The sequence below is a fragment of the Emys orbicularis genome, chromosome 1, assembly GCF_028017835.1.
Source record: "Emys orbicularis isolate rEmyOrb1 chromosome 1, rEmyOrb1.hap1, whole genome shotgun sequence".
NCBI lineage: Eukaryota > Metazoa > Chordata > Testudines > Emydidae > Emys > Emys orbicularis.
Window position 1 is genome coordinate 342,914,170 of NC_088683.1, and position 18,360 is coordinate 342,932,529.

General features: G+C 43.1%; 1 protein-coding gene across 1 annotated transcript in view; it reads left to right on the forward strand.

The window, feature by feature from the left end:
* The first annotated feature begins 913 nt into the window (after positions 1-913).
* The window catches only part of SLC36A4 (solute carrier family 36 member 4), a 194,388-nt gene continuing 176,941 nt past the window's right edge, over positions 914-18,360 (forward strand). Inside the window, exons 1-5 of the mRNA XM_065397652.1 lie at positions 914-1,035; positions 1,908-1,998; positions 3,334-3,422; positions 10,963-11,058; positions 12,690-12,774. Of these exons, the coding sequence (XP_065253724.1) occupies positions 914-1,035; positions 1,908-1,998; positions 3,334-3,422; positions 10,963-11,058; positions 12,690-12,774 (483 nt within the window). The remainder of the gene's footprint in view (positions 1,036-1,907; positions 1,999-3,333; positions 3,423-10,962; positions 11,059-12,689; positions 12,775-18,360) is intronic.

The following is an 18,360-nucleotide window of genomic DNA, read 5'->3' on the forward strand; positions in this document are numbered from 1 at the left end:
TGGCCCTATTTGCAATAAGAGCAAACAAAACGTCATGTTTTTTGTTCCTGAGTGAGTCTCAGCACCGGCTCATTGACAGATGATTTCCTTCTACCCTAGTCGAAAGGCCTGCTGTATGCCTGCCTGTCAGTTCTGCTTCTGTTCATCTTGTTTAAAGTCAAGCAAGATCTTGCTCACCTTATACTAGTAGCCCCAGCATGGCCCCATCAACATTGGTTCTTGACTCTACTAACCCTCCATTGTCAGATCTCCATTGTCACTCCCACGAGACTCAGATGAGATCTCCCATTTGCTTTACCCAGAAAGGCGTTTCCCCAGCTCAAGCTCATATTCACCTTATATTGGACTATCTTTTGTTTCTGAAACAATAAGGGTTAGCTGTTCAGTTCCACCAGAGTTCACTTGGTGGGTGTCTCAGCTTTCCACCCTTTCATCGATAACCGATCACTTTTTTCAAACTCTACGCTCATCAGCTTTCTGAATGGTTTGGACAGATCATATCCACAGGTACACACCCAGGTTCCCCCACGGAACTTAAATTTAGTTCTAGCAAAGTTGATGGATCCGCTCTTTGAGCTGCTGGCAACCTGTTCTTTGCTACACCTTTCTGTGAAGGTGGTGTCCTTGATTGCTATTACCACAGCCAAGAAAGTAGGGGAACTGCAAACCTTACTATCAGAACCTCCTTATACAATCATCTTTAGAGACAAGGTTTTCCTTTGACCTCACCCAAAGTTCCTGACTAAAGTGGTTTTCAGTTTTCACTTGATCAAGCACACACCTACAATGGAATGGACAGGTGCAACACATCCTGAAGAACAACAGTTACAGACAAAGATTAGGAACTGTTTCATTTACTGAATATTTCTAAATTTGGTCATAGTACTAAAATGGTTTCTTGTACTGTACAGACATGGAAGTAATGAAGCCTTTAATTGGAGAACAGAATTCGGACAGCATCTCTGATGATGAGCACGAAAATGAATTGTTACCAGTTGAGAAGCATTACCAACTTGATAATCAAGAGGGCATTACGTATGTACGGTTTTTAATGTCATTCTCTTTAAAATTTATTACATTTGATTTGTTCTTTGGAAATATCCCTGTGCTTTTAAGGGATTTCCCCATGACTGTAGCATAGCTTTATGATTCTGCTGTGGGAATCCTCACAGACAGCTTTTTGGTAAGCCAAGCTCTGGTGTAGGACTATTTTGGGTAGGCCCTCAATTTCCAGAATTTGACAGTGTACTAATGATAAAGTAGACATTTTTTGAATGATTGCACTGTATATAAAGAGTTTGAGTTGCTCAGGATCCAAGGAGCTCTTATTACAAAACAAATCAAATTTATTTTAAGACTGTTTCAATTATATGGGAAGCATCCAGAAGACCTTGGAAATAAAGCTTAATGAACCTGAATGTAGATTAATTTGGGGGTCTGAAAAAGTTTTCTTTGATATATTTTTTAAGTTACTCTTTGTCAGACTCCTGGTTGCATCTACAACCATTTAAAAGGCATAACTTTTAAAATAGTTTAGGCAAAAATCAGCACAGCATCAGCCTGTTGCACTTAGTTGCCCCTCTCTCAGGCAAAAGGAGAGTCTCACCTCACAATTAAGATGAAATCCAGGTTTTGAACCAACAGTTGAAGTGAATTCCAGATGAGGGATCACTCACCTGAGAACACCTGGCTTCAGTCCCTCAGAACTCAAATCCAGACTCTGATAGGAGCATCCCATCTATTTTTGCTTTGAGGCTCCTATGTATCTTTCACAAGACTGCCTTGATCATCTTGAAACATTTAAAGGTTATAAATTTTATCTTCACATTTTATAAACTGATTGGTGAAAAGCTATGTGAATGTTGTTCAAAGGCTCCACTGTGACTCTCTATTATTTGTATTTTCAGGTTTGTACAAACACTTACTCATCTCCTCAAAGGAAACATTGGAACTGGGCTTCTAGGGCTTCCACTTGCGATAAAAAATGCAGGCATTGTGGTAAGAGCCTTTTCCCCTCTTAAATGTGGAAGAGATGCATAGAAAACTCTATCACATCTCTGCAGTTCAAAGTGATAAAACTAAAATCTAGGTAACTTGATTATGTGACCTATTATTTCAATATCAACTTGAACAGGGCATCATGTTAGCTTTCCTTTCCAGAGTCTAGTTAGAACTGGAGACTAGGATTTGGGATTCCTGAACTGGCCATTGGCTCACTATGTAACCTTAATCTCTATACACTGCATTTTCTAGACCTGTTTGGAAAAGTGTGTGTATGTGTGTGTGTTTTATTTTAGTCCCCTGAAGAAAATTCTGTGAACTTCGGTGAAAAATTGAAAACCGAAAACTTTTGGTTCAGAAATGCTGCCATGGTGCCTAATGTGAGTTGTAGTTTGGGCCTCATTTCCTCCTTCTCTTCTATGGATTGGGTTCCTTAGTTGGAGAACATCTCCTATGATGCACCAGGATCTTCCATCTTGCTGATCTGATGAGATGGTTCATGGAAACCCCATGGCCACTTTGCATCATGGCAGACATAGTCCATTTGGGGAGCCTGGCCCATAGAGGAGAATGAGGGCATAAGGCACCCAAAGTAAAACTCCCTTGAGGCAGTGTGGTAGCATTTCCAAATCAAAATGTTCCATTTCTGGCTGAAAATTGAAAATTTTTCAGTTTCTGGATGCTCGGTTTAAAAAAAATTAGAAATTTTCTGTCAAAAGCAGATACTCTTTGTGCAAAATTTTGTTTAGTCAAAAATCCAATTTTCTCTCCAAAATATAGCTCTGATGAAAAATTTTCAACCAGTCCTAGTATTTTCCCTTATCTGTAATATTTATCATTGTATTCAGGTCCTCTGGGCAGGGACCATATCATCTTCTCTACTGAGCAGCACCAAGTATGCTGACTTGTAATCAAAAAGACCCTTAGCATTGATGACAATAAGATGTTTGAAACCATTATTTAGATATGTGCAAAATCACATCTTTTTTGTGTGATACATTTTTCTTGGCAAATATTTTTGCGAAATTCTGGATATTGGGATGAAATCTGCACCCGCATTTACTTCTTTCCCTTTGTTCACCATCCCATCTTTTGCTCAGCCACATGAGTCCTAAATAAACTAGCAATAAAAACTCCTTTGGACTTGCAGTACTTAGTTGTTTTTCTATTTACCATATTTGTTTCAAACTTTTATGGAGGTAATCCTTATTTGTTAAAATGCGAAATGTTATTTAAAGAGTTTTTTTCCCTTCGTATATTTCTGTAAAAATTACTCTTCTTACAGGGTTTCAGGTATTTACACCCCATTTCCTACTTTCTTTCTCCATATAGCTTGGACCAATCAGCCTTGTGCTTATAGGAGTTGTATCTGTTCATTGTATGCACATCTTGGTACGATGCAGCCACCATCTGTGTCAGAGGTAAATGTGGAGCTATTTGTTACATATAGCATCTGAATTCCCTCAATTTCTTACTCTATTTCATTTCATGTCTTCAGTCTGCAAAATGTCTTGGTGCTCTAATAATCTCTTCAGAGGTATCTGTCAGAGCCTAGGAGGAAGGGGCATGTAACTTCTTTTGGTGTAACTACCAAAGATGGCTTCTAGCTGGCATGCAGGAATGCTTAATTGTTTGGCATAATCTTTTCTAGAACGCTTTGAACAATATTTGTTTAAATACAGTTCATTTTCTGCCTACTGTTCATGTGTTCTAAACTAGGCCGGTTCATCTTCAATGGATTTGCACCTTATTCCCATAAATGGAAAACAACCCCAATCCCTCTCACTGCAGTTCTAGTTGTTTAGCCCTAATTTTAAGAGTGAAGGAGTCTGAACAAAACAAGGAGAGAGAATGGAGAAAAGGGAGGCTCATAGAAAAAGATTAAAAATGTGATACAAAAGGAAATGAGAGAGTAACATTCTAAGAGTAAAAGTGAGTGGCTGAGACAGATGCATTTTGGGAAGAATCCAAAAGCAACAGCTTCTCTGGCAGAGCATTTTAAATTACAAGCATTTCAGTCCAACTAACATGCCCTCTCCCACCACCCTCCCAACATTTTTTGAAGTATGGCATCCTTTTGGTATTGTGAGGAGAAAAAGTAAAATGCTGAGAGGACTGGATGATCAAGGGCCATTGTCAAGAACCTTTTTGCAAAAAGGTATTCCTTCTAGTTTCCTTGTGCAAAGTCAATGGATGGGAAATGTTTAACGGTATCAGAGCTCATATCAGATCAATGTTTCTAGTCTGTATGGGAAAAGACACCTTTGTAATCCAAAGGGATGATTTCAGTTCCAGTGCAGGAGTGCTACACTAGGGTCCTAAGTTTAAGTTCTGTAATTTACCTGCTTCTGACAGGAAAAGCAAGAGAGACAGGGTTTTTTCAGTGATGGAACTACTGTACTGGTGGCATTGGCACTGATTAGCCAGATCCAGAAAAACATTGCCAAGCAGCTAGGCATATTGAGTAAATAGTTGGTTAAAATAGAAAACTGGATGGCAAGTGCAAAGTATTTTCTACATTTCCCACTCTTAGGCCTGGTCTACACTAGGCGTTTATGTTGAATTTAGCGCCGTTACATCGAATTAACCCTGCACCCGTCCACACCACGAAGCTATTTAGTTCGACATAGAGGTCTCTTAAATTCGACTTCTGTACTCCTCCCCAACGAGGGGAGTAGCGGTAAATTCGAAATGGCCATATCGAATTAGGCTAGGTGTGGATGGAAATCGACGCTAATAGCTCCGGGAGCTATCCCACAGTGCACCACTCTGTTGACGCTCTGGACAGCAGTCCGAGCTCGGATGCTCTGACCAGCCACACAGGAAAAGCCCCGGGAAAATTTGAATTCCTTTTCCTGTCTGGGCAGTTTGAATCTCATTTCCTGTTTGGACATCGTGGCGAGCTCAGCAGCACTGGCAACGATGCAGAGCTCTCCAGCAGAGATGGCTGTGCAATCTAATAGAAAGAGGGCCCCAGCATGGACTGATCGGGAAGTCTTGGATCTGATCGCTGTGTGGGGCGATGAGTCCGTGCTTTCCGAGCTGCGCTCCAAAAGACGGAATGCAAAGTTCTACGAGAAGATCTCTAAAGCCATGGCAGAGAGAGGATACAGCCGGGATGCAACGCAGTGCCGCGTGAAAATCAAGGAGCTGAGACAAGGCTACCAGAAGACCAAAGAGGCAAACGGACGCTCCGGATCCCAGCCCCAGACATCCCGTTTCTACGAGGCACTGCATTCCATCCTAGGTGCGGCCGCCACCACTACCCCACCACTGACCGTGGACTCTGAGGATGGGATATTGTCCACGGCCGGTTCCTCGGACATGTTAGCGGACGGGGAAGATGAGGAAGGAGATGAAGAGGACGAGGCAGTCGACAGCGCTTACAACGCTGATTTCCCCGACAGCCAGGATCTCTTCATCACCCTTACAGAGATCCCCTACCAACCGTCCCCAGCCGTTAACCTGGACACAGAATCAGGGGAAGGATCAAGCAGTAAGTGTTTTAAACATCTAAACATTTATTTTTAACAGAACTGGAATATTAACAATAACAACAATGGGTTTTTCATGATTAGTTTGCCCTAGGCGCTTAACGTTTCAGTCCTGGGCAGTGCAACTATTGAAAAAAAATCTAACAATGTCCGGTTTTGCATGATTGTTCTGCCCAAGCCGCTCTACTGTTTAGTCCCTGCCAGTGCAGCTACAGTAAAATGCGGTCTATATGTCCGGGGATAGAGCTGAAATCCTCAATGGACATCTCCACGAAGCTCTCCTGGAGGTAATTGGAAAGCCTTTGCATCAGGTTCCTGGGGAGAGCGGCCTTATTGGGTCCTCCGTGGTAGGAAACGTTTCCGCGCCAGGAGACAATCAAGTACTCCGGGATCATTGCCCTGCAGAGCATGGCGGCATACGGCCCTGGTCTTTGCAGGCTTTCCCGAAGCATTCTTTCTTTATCACTGTCTGAGATCCTCATCAGGGTGATGTCGCTCATGGTGACCTGCTTTGAATTAGGTAGGGGAATGTTAGTATTGGGACTGCTTGCCCGTTCCTTTACAGAACTGTAACCACCGGTTTACAGCCACGCGGTGGAGGCGGGAGAGGGGCAGCATACAGGGATCTTTCCCTGGGACAGCCGCGAGGGGGTGGGACAGTGGCAGAGTTCATGCTTGCCGGATTGCTGGCAGCAGAGACTGGCATTGCTTTCAATGTGAAAGGAGGCCAGTGCTACTGTTAAAGTTTTAAGCAGCCACAAGTCTACGGCTTACCATGTCTGCCTGCTACACAAATTCTGGTGTCCTGCCCCGCTTCTCAGATCGGCAGTGCAAGACCCCAGGCACTGAATGCGAGGGCCGAAAATTCGACCTTGTCCTGAGTGCGCATGTGATAGGTGCAGTGCATGGTCTTGTTCACAGAGAAAGACTATGTTCTTTGTTCACAACTACATTTATCTTTCTGAGGAATTCACTCCCTTTTTCCCATTCCCACAGCCACATCTGCGACTGTCTCCCAACCCAGCCTGGCATCACACTCCCAGAGGCTAGCGCAGATTAGGCGGAGGAAGAAGAGGACACGGGAAGATATGTTCTCGGAACTCATGGGCTGCTCCCGAGCCCAGGGAGCCCAGCAGACCCAGTGGAGGGAGAACTTGTCCCAAATGCACCGTTCACACATGGAACGGGAGGAGAGGTGGCGGCAGGAAGACCAGCAGGCGACTCAAACGCTGCTTGGACTAATGAGGGAGCAAATGGACACGCTCCGGCGCCTTGTGGATGTTCTGCAGGAACGGAGGCAGGAGGACAGAGCCCCGCTGCAGTCTATCTCTAACCGCCCTCCCCCGCCACCAAGTCCCATACCCCCCTCACCCAAAGTCCAAAGAAGGAGGGGCGGCAGAGTCCGTGAAAACTGTCACTCCACCCCTGCAGACTGCTCTACTACTAGAAGGCTCTCATTCCCCAAAATTTGACAAGTCCTTTCCTTCCCGCCTCACACAAGCCCCCGTCCAAGTTTCAACCCCCCGTTTCATGTGTAGTTGCTAATAAAATATACGTTTCTGTTAATTACTGTTTCCATCATGTTCTTTTGGAGGAGAGTCTGTCTGAAGGGGGGGAAGGGGGTTGGTAATTGGACAGGACAGTCACCTTTAGCAGGGTATAGAGGCGGGGGCAGGTCCAGCAGCAGGGCACATACACAGTGCAGTGACTAGTTACCCTGGTCAGTCTGGGAGGTGGTTTTCATGTTCTGGGGGGGGGGGGGGGGGGTTGGTTGCTCTGTGACTTTGTGGCGGGGGAGGGCAGTTACAGATCTTATGCAGCGGTCCTTATCCTGGATCACAGAGCCACGCAGCAGGGGATCTGTAACCCTCCTCCCCCTGCCACAAAGTCACATAGGCCCCACATACACGCAGTCCCGATCAGGAGGGCTGGCAGGCTCCGTTGAAACAACCAGTCCACCACTGCGGAGCCTGTCATTCCTGGAGTTTAGAAGCGTCATTGGCATCAGTACACTACACCCGCTCCCCACCACAGTCTGCGTCCCAGGTTTAAAACATTCCCACGAAAACAGTAATAAAGACAACGGTGTTCATTAACAAAATAGAACTGATTTTATTTTTTTGGAAGGGGGTGAAGGGGGTATGTAACTGGAGAGGATAGTCAACATTAACTGGGTAAAGAAACGGGGGCAGGTTCAGCTTCTCTGTACAGAAACTTAAAAGTCACTGGTTACCCTGCTCACTCTGGAACCTAGCTTTCAAAGCCTCCCGGATGCACAGCGCGTCCCGCTGGGCTCTTCTAATCACCCGGCTGTCTGGCTGGGCGTAATCAGAAGCCAGGCTATTTGCCTCAACCTCCCACCCCGCCATAAAGGTCTCCCCCTTGCTCTCACAGAGATTGTGGAGCACACAGCAAGCTGCTATAACAATGGGGATATTGGTTTCGCTGAGATCACAGCGAGTCAGTAAGCTTCTCCATCTCCCCTTGAGACGGCCAAAAGCACACTCCACCACCATTCTGCACTTGCTCAGCCGGTAGTTGAACAGTTCTTTTTCAGTGTCCAGGGCGCCAGTATAGGGCTTCATGAGCCAGGGCATTAGCGGGTAGGCTGGGTCCCCGAGGATCACTGTAGGCATCTCCACATCCCCAGGAGTTATTTTGTGGTCCGGGAAGTAAATACCTTCCTGCAGCCGTCTAAACAGACCAGAGTTTCTGAAAACGCGAGCGTCATGAACCTTGCCAGGCCATCCAATGTTGATATTTGTAAAACGTCCCCGATGGTCCACCAGTGCTTGCAGCACCATTGAAAAGTAGCCCTTTCTGTTAATGTACTGGCTGGCCTGGTGGTCCGGTCCCAGGATAGGGATGTGAGTTCCATCTATAGCCCCACCGCAGTTTGGGAATCCCATCGCGGCGAAGCCATCTATGATGGCCTGCGCCTTTCCCAGGGTCACTACCTTTGAGAGCAGTACCTCAACGATTGCGTTGGCTACTTGCATCACAACAACCCCCACAGTAGATTTGCCCACGCCAAAGTGGTTTGCGACTGACCGGTAGCTGTCCGGCGTTGCAAGCTTCCAGAGGGCTATGGCCACTCGCTTCTGGACAGTCAGGGCTGCTCGCATCCGGGTGTCATTGCGCTTCAGGGCAGGGGACAGCAACTCACAAAGTTCAAGGAAAGTCCCCTTCCGCATGCGAAAGTTTCGCAGCCACTGGGATTCATCCCAGACCTGCAGCACTATGCGGTCCCACCAGTCCGTGCTTGTTTCCCGGGCCCAGAATCGCCGTTCCACAACATCCACATGACCCATTGCCACCGTGATGTCCTCGGCGCTGGGTCCCGTGCTTTCTGACAGGTCTGTGCTACTCTCAGACTTCAGGCCCTCACCGCGGTGCCGTAGTCTCCTCGCCTGATTTATCTGCATCTGCCTCTGGGAAAGGTGGATGATAAGCTGCGAGGCGTTGACAACGGCCACAACTGCAGCGATGGTTGCAGCGGGCTCCATGCTCGCAGTGCTGTGGCGTCCGCGCTGTCACTGACCAGAAAAGTGCGCGAACTGATTTCCCGCCAGCGCTTTCAGGGAGGGAGGGAGGGCGGTAGTGACGGATGGATGACGACAGTTACCCAAAAGCACGCTCTACATATTTTTTTACCCAGAAGGCATTGGCGGCTCGACCCAGAATTCCAATGGGCAGCGGGGACTGCGGGAACTGTGGGATAGCTGCCCACAGTGCACCGCTTCCAATGTCGACGCTTTCCCCGTTAGTGTGGACTCACAAAGTCGAATTACTGTCCTTAGTGTGGACACACACGTTCGACTTTGCAATTTCGATTCCACATATTCGATTTAAGTGAAATCGAACTACTCTCGTAGTGTAGACATACCCTTAGTATAATTTTATAACTTTTGAAAAGCATTCATTTTATAAATGACCCCACTTATACGGAGAGTGGAGTATGAATTACTACTAAATCACGTTGATATTAATACTTTACTGCTATCTTCTTGGCTTGAGGAAAAATTAGATTTTTTTACATTTAGATTCTGGAAGAAATATATTAAAATGATGCAGTGGAGGAGTCAAATGTCACACTCCTGGAGGGGAGGTGTGTATTTCTCTCTCATATTCACAGTTGGCTCTCCTTAGAATCTCACAACTAATATTGATTTTTCTTAACAAATATCTATCTCATCGTCAAGCATAGGATTGTTATGTGGTTGAACACAATTGCTGGTTTTCTATCTCAGTGAAAAGGAACGATCAAAATGTATTTGATGGGTTAAATCACAGAATTATTCTTGTTCTTTTGGCCAGTTTAATGGGATACAATCTGTCTCTGGGGATTGTATCCTGCCTTACTTCATCTGTTGATAAGTAGAAAGTTCAGAGAAGAGGCACAAAAATGATTAAAGTATTAGAAAACATCCCTTATAGTGATAGATTGAGCTTCCAGAGTCTATTTATCTTAACCAAGAGAAAGTTAAGTGGCAACTTGATCACAATATATAAGTATCTTCATAGAGAACAAATATTTGATAATGGGCTCTTCGGTGTAGCAGACAAAAGTAGAACAAGATCCATTGGCTGGAAGTTGAAGCTAGACAAATTCAAACTGGAAATAAATTGTAATTTTTTAACTGTGAGGGTAATTAATCATTGGAACAATTTACCAAGGGTTGTGGTGGATTCTCAGATTCTTCAAGATTGTATGCTTTTTAAAAGATATGCTCTAGTTCAAACAAAAATTATTTCAGGGAAGTCTTCTGGTCTGTGTTATGCAGAAGGTCAGAATAGATGATCACAGTGGTCCCTTCTGGCCTTTTGAATTTATGAATCAGTAATTTCTACCTAGTTCATAAATGGGATTTGTAGATAGGTATAAGGCAAAGGGTTCACTTTTAAGTGTGGTGGCTCTGTACCTCTCACCAGAATGCCGAAGTCGGTCACCATGTTTGGATTCATTCCTTCTGGAGACCAATTCCCTCAGGGTATGTTTGCATGAGCACCTATTGCATGACAAGCTGAGGTGTAAATCTACGGTGCTTCAGCATGCCGCGTACTAACGTACTGTCAAAGTTACTGAGAACTTTTTAGTTCACATCAGCTGGGACCATATGGACAGCGCACGGCATGTTGGAGCACTGTAGAATTACACCCCACCGTGCAGTGCAGTAAGTGCTCTTGTAGACCTGCCATAAGAAATCTGTGCTTTAAAAACCTGAGCCTGCACTATTGACTTAACTGGGAGCAGAATCCTGGTTTAAATGCTAAAAGTGCACAGGTACATGCTCTTCTTGAAGATTGACTTCAAGTAGCAGGTCAGGCCTTCTACAGCTACTGAATGGTGTTCCAGAATTGCTCTAACTGACCCTGTGAGTCCACAACATTTTCAAGCTATGGCAGAGTCTATCATATTTTACGCCTTGACATTTTCTATCAACTTCTCTCCATTCTTTCATTTCAGGTTGAAAAAGACCTCATTAGGGTATAGTGACACAGTTAGTTATGCCATGGAAGTAGGGCCCCTAAACAGCCTTCAGAAAAGAGCTTCCTGGGGAAGGTAAGGTTGTTGCAGCATTTAATTTAATAAATGAAATATTAAAAGGAATGGATAAACTGTGAAACATTAGAATTTTACCTTTCTCCCATGATATTGCTTTCTGTGGATTAGCAAAAACTTTATACCATAATTAATACATCTTGTGTGGAAGGGGTGAGAGTGTAATTCCCACAGTCAAGCACTTAGTTTTAAAGTTCTGTGGGAGAAAATTTACTTCAGTTTCACTCTATAAGCAGAAATTTGGTATAACCAGAATTGCATTCTGCACATTCTAATGTATTGAAACAATTTAGGATTTCAGTTCTCTTTTACCACAAACACATTTCTCCATATTAAGGGTTCACTGTAAGCAAGTCTGTAGTGCATACTTAAATGACTAGTATAATCTATGCATTCTGAACGGGAGCAACCTATTCTTTGTCATGTCGCTACTCTGCAGATTGTATTTGATGTTCAATCTTTATTATATTTCACGTTAATGAAACAAAAATGTTAATAGCTTGTTGTCTGTCTCTGAAATTTTTTTCCCTTTGAGAAACTCAGTCATTTTCCTTTCCCATCTGTAAAAAAAAGTCATAGTAGGCCAGACTAAATAATGGTTATGGTATTGTGAGATAATAATGAAATCCAAAACCTTAGAGCTGTTAAATATAAATATTTGTTTTAATGAGCATATATAAATAATTTCTTCTTTCAACAAGGAAAATGTCTTTCCCCTACTATTTTCAAGGATGCAGCAATAGTGTGCAGTGTGTTTTGGTTATTGTATAAAACGTGAATTAATTTTTTCAGATATTTTTGGTGGTTATGTTATAGGAATGCAATGGAACTTGATTATAGGGAAATTTGGTTTAAAGTGAAGGTAGGATGACAGCCCCATAAGTCCTTTGATATATTACAATCTATAAATTGTAATTCTGTCTCCAGAGAAGTTCTGCTGCAGAAAATAATTTATCTAAAGAAAGTTCTAGTGTATGTTTAACTTTATATGAAGAGTTCCATTGGAACATTCCTCAGTCCACCAGAGCCTGTGATGTATGCCTCCCAAAAACGATACGAACCACAGTTAGAAAAAATAAAGTGAGAGATGGTTTTCTGTGAATTCTCATCTGACTGAAACCTCAGGACTGATTCATATTGAATCATTTGGTAAGCATTGAGAATAACTATCATCTTACATTGCTGAAACTTCTATAATTTAGACTGTATCAGGCCTTTCATGTTCTCTGGTCACAATAGTCTTAATATGGTGCTTTCCCTGCTAAAGGATTTACATGTGCATTAATTATAGGTACATATTGTTAATATTCCTACAATATTGTTTTACAAAAATCTCTTCATTTCACTGTACAGTATGTGGTTTTAAACCATCTATCTTTTTTATGCATTTCTAAGAAACTCATCACCTTGGTAGCTACTTGATGTTAGCTAAAGAAATTATTTGTCTTGTTTTGTTTGCAGAAGAACCTGCTTTGCAGTGCCCCAGAGTTTAACCTGGTGTTTTGAAACTATTGTTTCCACCTCACTATAAAAAGGAGCACTAGATGTATGTCATTTGGAAATGGCTTAATTGTTTGACAACCCTTTTAATATCATAACTTCAATGTGTATGTGTTTTTTCTGCCACCTAGGTGTGTCGTTGACTTTTTTCTTGTGATTACACAACTGGGATTTTGCAGCGTTTATGTTGTGTTCTTAGCAGAAAATGTGAAACAAGTGAGTAAAAGCATTGTATGGGAATAATTTTGTTTGCAGCTTTTTATTTCCAGCTTTATTTCCTTTCTGCATCCATGTCATATGTACCATTCATATAATGCACGTAATGAGAATACATACAGTATAAGCTCAACCTTGCTTTCCCCCAAAGATATCTCACTGATTAACTTTTGTAGAAACTGATCCACTTGCTTTGTAGGTTAAACCAAATCCAGCGCTTGTGTAAGAAGCTGCAACATCACTGACCTCCAGTTTTTCTTAAATTTCAACATTTAATCTCATAATTTAACCATGGAACATAATTATTTTACACACAGCTAAACTGTGTTAGAAATATAAGAGGAGTTCTGCCAAATTTTACAATGAGATAATGGTTTCTTCATGCACAAAATCAGTAGTGTACCATAAACTCTTAGGATTTGTGCTCCAAAACGTGTGTAATATCTTGTACAGTATATACATATTCTTTTCATATCCAGATCTTGGGCCCAACCTTGCTCTCAAGATGTAGCAATTGTTATTTATTATTTAGTTTGCCGTGATGTCCAAAATAGTGCTAGGAAGTTTCCAAATGCAGAGAAAGACACAGTCCCTGCCCTGAAGGTTGTAGTTAACTATAGTTATGTACTTTGTGTGAGCACACATGCAAAGCAGTTTAGTTTCTGAGCTCTGCAGCAGTGTGCGCCACATCTCAGAAGATGGAAAAAGCTGTTAGGCAATTGGAAAGGCATTCTGTAAAGAACTGGGGAAATGGACAACATTGTTTATGGTTAAGGATATCTTCCAGCTAGTGTCTGAAGCCTCTCTCCGCACAAATATAAGATATCACTGAGTGAAATGGGAATGGTTGTTTCACATGTAGATTAGGAGGCTGTTCTGCTTCAGTAACAACCAGCCTTGCTGTAAGTACATCACAGGATGCTGTGCTCCTGCTAGACTCCAAAAGCTAAGTAAGGTTGGGCCATTTCAGCACTCGGATGAGAGACCTCAACGAGACACCTGAGAGCTGCAGGTGATATTCAGCAGATGGCGCTGTACACTTTTGCAATGGGCTGAACTGTTACCCAAAGAACCATTATTTCTTAGATGAGACATAAAGCTGGATCCTGACTACGTTAAATTTCTACAAGGTCCCGCACTCCCTCCAAATGAATGGAGGCATTAAACACTGGGCTACTTGACAAATTTCAATTTGGGTAATTACCCTACAATCCCCCTCCAATTTCAATCAGATATGATGTTCTTAATGTCCTCTCTTAGACAATTCTGCAATACAGCTGTATGCTTTGAAACTGCTACTGGTTATACTTCATTGGTGGCTGAAGTGGTCCATAGGTATCTTACCTTTCTCTTACTAGTGTTGTGAGCTTTATTTCATGTTTTGGGAAGTGCTCTAAGATCCTCTGATGTAAGGTGCTATAAAAGTGCCAAGTACCTGCATATGCAATTTATACATTCTATGATTTGGGCCTCTGAACCCGATATGCAGTAGTTGTGAGACCATATTATACAAATGTATTTTACCATTGTAATGCTTAGTAATCTCAGCGTGCATATTATTTTCAGTAGTATGTCTCCCTTCTCTGGCCCCACCCTCTCAGTGTGAATTTTTATTGCATCCGTCATAATATAAATTTCAAGTCCAAACGATTGCCATCAAATAGGTAAGCAGACCCATTGCTGCCTACCAATGACATCTTCCTAGTTACTGACCCTATAAGCAAAACCAAGACTAATCAGATGTGTCTTGCATCACTTCTTAAGGCCATTAAAATTGGGTCCTCATTTATTACAGGATTTCAGACAGAGGGGCCTTCACAAGAAATACTTTGCTACCTTCCCTCAGGAGTTTAACCGTGGGGAGAGATCCAGTAACAAATTCATCCTAGGCATCAGAAACAGCCACAAGGAAATATGAAATATACTCTGTAAATGAATCAAACTTATCAAAAATTCAGAGGTTTCACTTTTCAATTAATTTGATTTGAATTGCAGTTCTTCTTCTTCCACAGTATGGTAAGGAGATAAGAAGCTGTCTCCTTCACAGCCACAAAGATCTATATTCCAGAACTCTGTCCTGTAGAGGGCACCAAAGGACATAAGTTGGTACTGCTTTAAATATATAATGCATTGATTCTCCCCAAAGCCAAATTTTGTGAAAAAGCATTTAAGTTGCTTACTTGCACATACCATCAACGCAAGCATTAAAAGCCACAAAATAATTAGTTCTCACCCAACGCTTGCACCCAGTGCTACCACCTTGATTTCCTCTCCTCATGACTTCACCCATGACACTGCTCCCTCCACACAAAGCATTAGTGTTTGGAGGACTCCTGACTCGGCTGTCCTGGCTCCACCAGGGCACTGGCACAGCAACACCGTGGTGAGCCCTTGAAGAGCTGATATTTCCAAGCGTGGCTTCCCTAGTGCTGCTATGTAGTGGGCTGGAGAGCTGAGGTTGAAGCATTAGGGAGCCACATGTCTCTGCATTGACATCAGTCTTGGTGCAAAGGCACTGGGATCTCCTACACAGCTGTGCTCCCCAAACCCAGTCAGCCCTTCCCTCCACATACAAGCCTCATTCTCCTTTCTTGCCCTCCCTCAAAGCCCCATTATCAACCTTCCCCATCCCCTGCTATGTAGCTTAGCTCTCTGCGGTCTCTGGAAGGAGTGGAGATGGTGAGTCGGGGAAGCAAGACAGCTGACAGAGTTGGACAGTTCTATTGGCTAATCTTAGTGTAGCTCAATTTGATTATACCGAACGGGAGAATAACTTGTGTGTTAATTTTAAAATTTCAAAATTGGCTTATGTTGGAGATGTTAGCTGAATATGCTTGTGTGGGAACTGCGATTGTTTAGCTAGAGGAATCCAAAGAAATGTGTAGAGGGAAAATGGAAGGGAAATATTAGTTAAGTAGCCTTTTAAAATATTTTCTCTACAGTTAGTAAATATTTTCCTTTAAATGTTACATGGAAATTCCGGTGTTCCAATGAAGAGTAATTGTGCCAAATTTGAGGACTAGGCTGGTGTAAACAGTTGCTACCATTGTCTCCATAATAAAAATGGAATGCTTGAACCAGAGCCTGTCACGCAAGCTGACCAGTCTCTCTGCGTATGTCTATACTTCAGTTAAACACCTGTGGCTGGCCTGTGTCAGCTGACTTGGGCTCACAGGGCTTGGGCTATGGGGCTGTAAAATTGTGGTGTAGACATTTGGGCTTGGGCTAATGTCCGGGCTCCGGGACCCCACGAGAGGGGAGAGCCCCAGAGCCTGGGCTCCAGCCCGAGACCAAAAGTCTACTATGCAGTTTTACAGCCCTGCTACCTGAGCCTCACAAGCCTGAGCCAGTTGAAACGGGCCAGCCAGGGGTGTTTAATTTCAGTGTAGACATGCCCTATGCTATCTTGCTGGAGTGGCATCACTCTTCAATTATTTCGATGTTAACACGTAACTGTGTCCCCTTAAATGATGAATAGATCTCCAGTGGGGACATAGAGGGTCAGGAATATCTGTGCATAATTGTGTCAGTGCAATGAAGGCAAGAGATGATGCTCAATAGCAAACATACCTTATTGTAACACATTCTTGAGCTGAATTTTATCATTGAGAAAATCTGGAGCATGCTTAATCATAACGGAGATTTTGGGAGGAAGAGATTATGTGGGCATTGGAGACCCATGTGTTTTTACAGCACTGAGCCCACTGACTATGTGTGACATTTGAGTGGAGAGAATTGTCTAAACTGATAGTATGTTTGCAAGTTACTATGCTCTGTTGATAGGAAAGAGAAGGCAAGGGGTAATGTTAGATGTGCCTTGGCCCAGTATGACTAACTGAAATGAAATGACGCACTAGAGGCAAACTGCAGTAGCTTAAAAACAACTGTTATCAGAATAACTGTCTAAGATGATATTAACAGGAGTACTTGTGGCACCTTAGAGACTAACAAATTTATTAGAGCATAAGCTTTCGTGGGCTACAACCTACTTCTTCGGATGCATATGATATTGAGTCTGATATTGTGAAGGAGAGTAGGTTAGATAGAGGATGAGTCATATTCAGTCCATCTAATCATAATCAATTGCAAACTTATGTCACCCTACGCAGCATGTAAGGCAGGGAAACGGATGCACATTGCTATTTCATGTTTGTTGACTTGTTTAGGAAAATGTTAAAAGTTCAGTGGTGGTTTTTAGTCCTACTCACAAAGAAAAGGTTTAGCAATGATACAATAGCCTGTGCCTGAACAGCACAAAGTTAGGAACTGAAATTTCAATGTGGTTTTCCCATGCTGCTCTGTCTCACCCAGTCTCTCCTCCATGTTACTCCATTCTGAGCAGCAAAATGAAAAGTTACTGCTTTTTCTTTCTTGTCTGCTCTTGAATCTTGTGTCATCATATCATGCTTCCTTCACTCTGCCAGTAATGTTAGCCTCCATAGCCTGTTTGCTCACTTTTCCTTGGCTACCCCATCCATGTTGTATGCCCTCTCTGAATCCATTTGCAGAACCACTACCCTGACCTCTTTCAAAGCTGTCCTCTTCTGTGATGCCTACGGTAAACTGCCTAAGGCTTTGTCTAAACACAAAAGTTGTCCCACTTTAACTATACCAGAAAAGTTAAAGCAGTACAACCCCTCACCGTCTCCTGGTGGAGGCAGTTTTACTAGTATAAAGGTGCTTTTTACCAGCTTGGCTTTATCCATACAAGGGGATAAGTTATACTGGTATAAGTGCCTTTATACTGGTATATTTATTTTGGTTAAAAAAAATCACACCCCTAGCCAAAATAGTTACATCAGTACAAAAAAAAAAAAAAAAAAAAAAGTGTATAGACCAGACCTAATGACAGTGGTTAAGCAGGGGGACTGTTGGAGCTGAGTTTTCAAAATTTCCATTTTATTTTCATTTATTCATAACTTTCTGAAACTTTTACCGTTTGGCCTGAAACATTAAATATCCAAGGAAGGTGCAGGTGTGCGTTTCCTCTATAGGAAAAACTCCCACCAGCAACACACAACTTACTTCCTCAATAAGTAATATGTATGGCTCAGCAGAAGCCATTTTTTCACATGTTGGGCAGGGTGGTCTCTGAAATGTGGTCTTTGAGATTGGCGACTCCACCTTTGAAAGGAAGCATGATGTGGAGTTCTGTTGGTTTCTTTTTTTTGGGGGGGGGCCTGTCACTGGCCATCACCTACAGTCCTCAGCTTAAACCTCTCCAACGCATCATCAGTGATCTACAACCCATCCCGGACAATGATCCCTCACTTTCACAGACCTTGGGAGGCAGGCCAGTGCTCGCCCACAGACAACCCGCCAACCTTAAGCATATTCTCACCAGCAACCACACACCGCACCATAACAACTCTAACTCAGGAACCAACCCATGCAACAAACCTCGATGCCAACTCTGCCCACATATCTACACCAGCAACACCATCACAGGACCTAACCAGATCAGCTACAACATCACCGGCTCATTCACCCTCATGTCCACCAATGTTATATATGCCATCATGTGCCAGCAATGCCCCTCTGCTATGTACATTGGGCAAACTGGACAGTCACTACGCAAGAGGATAA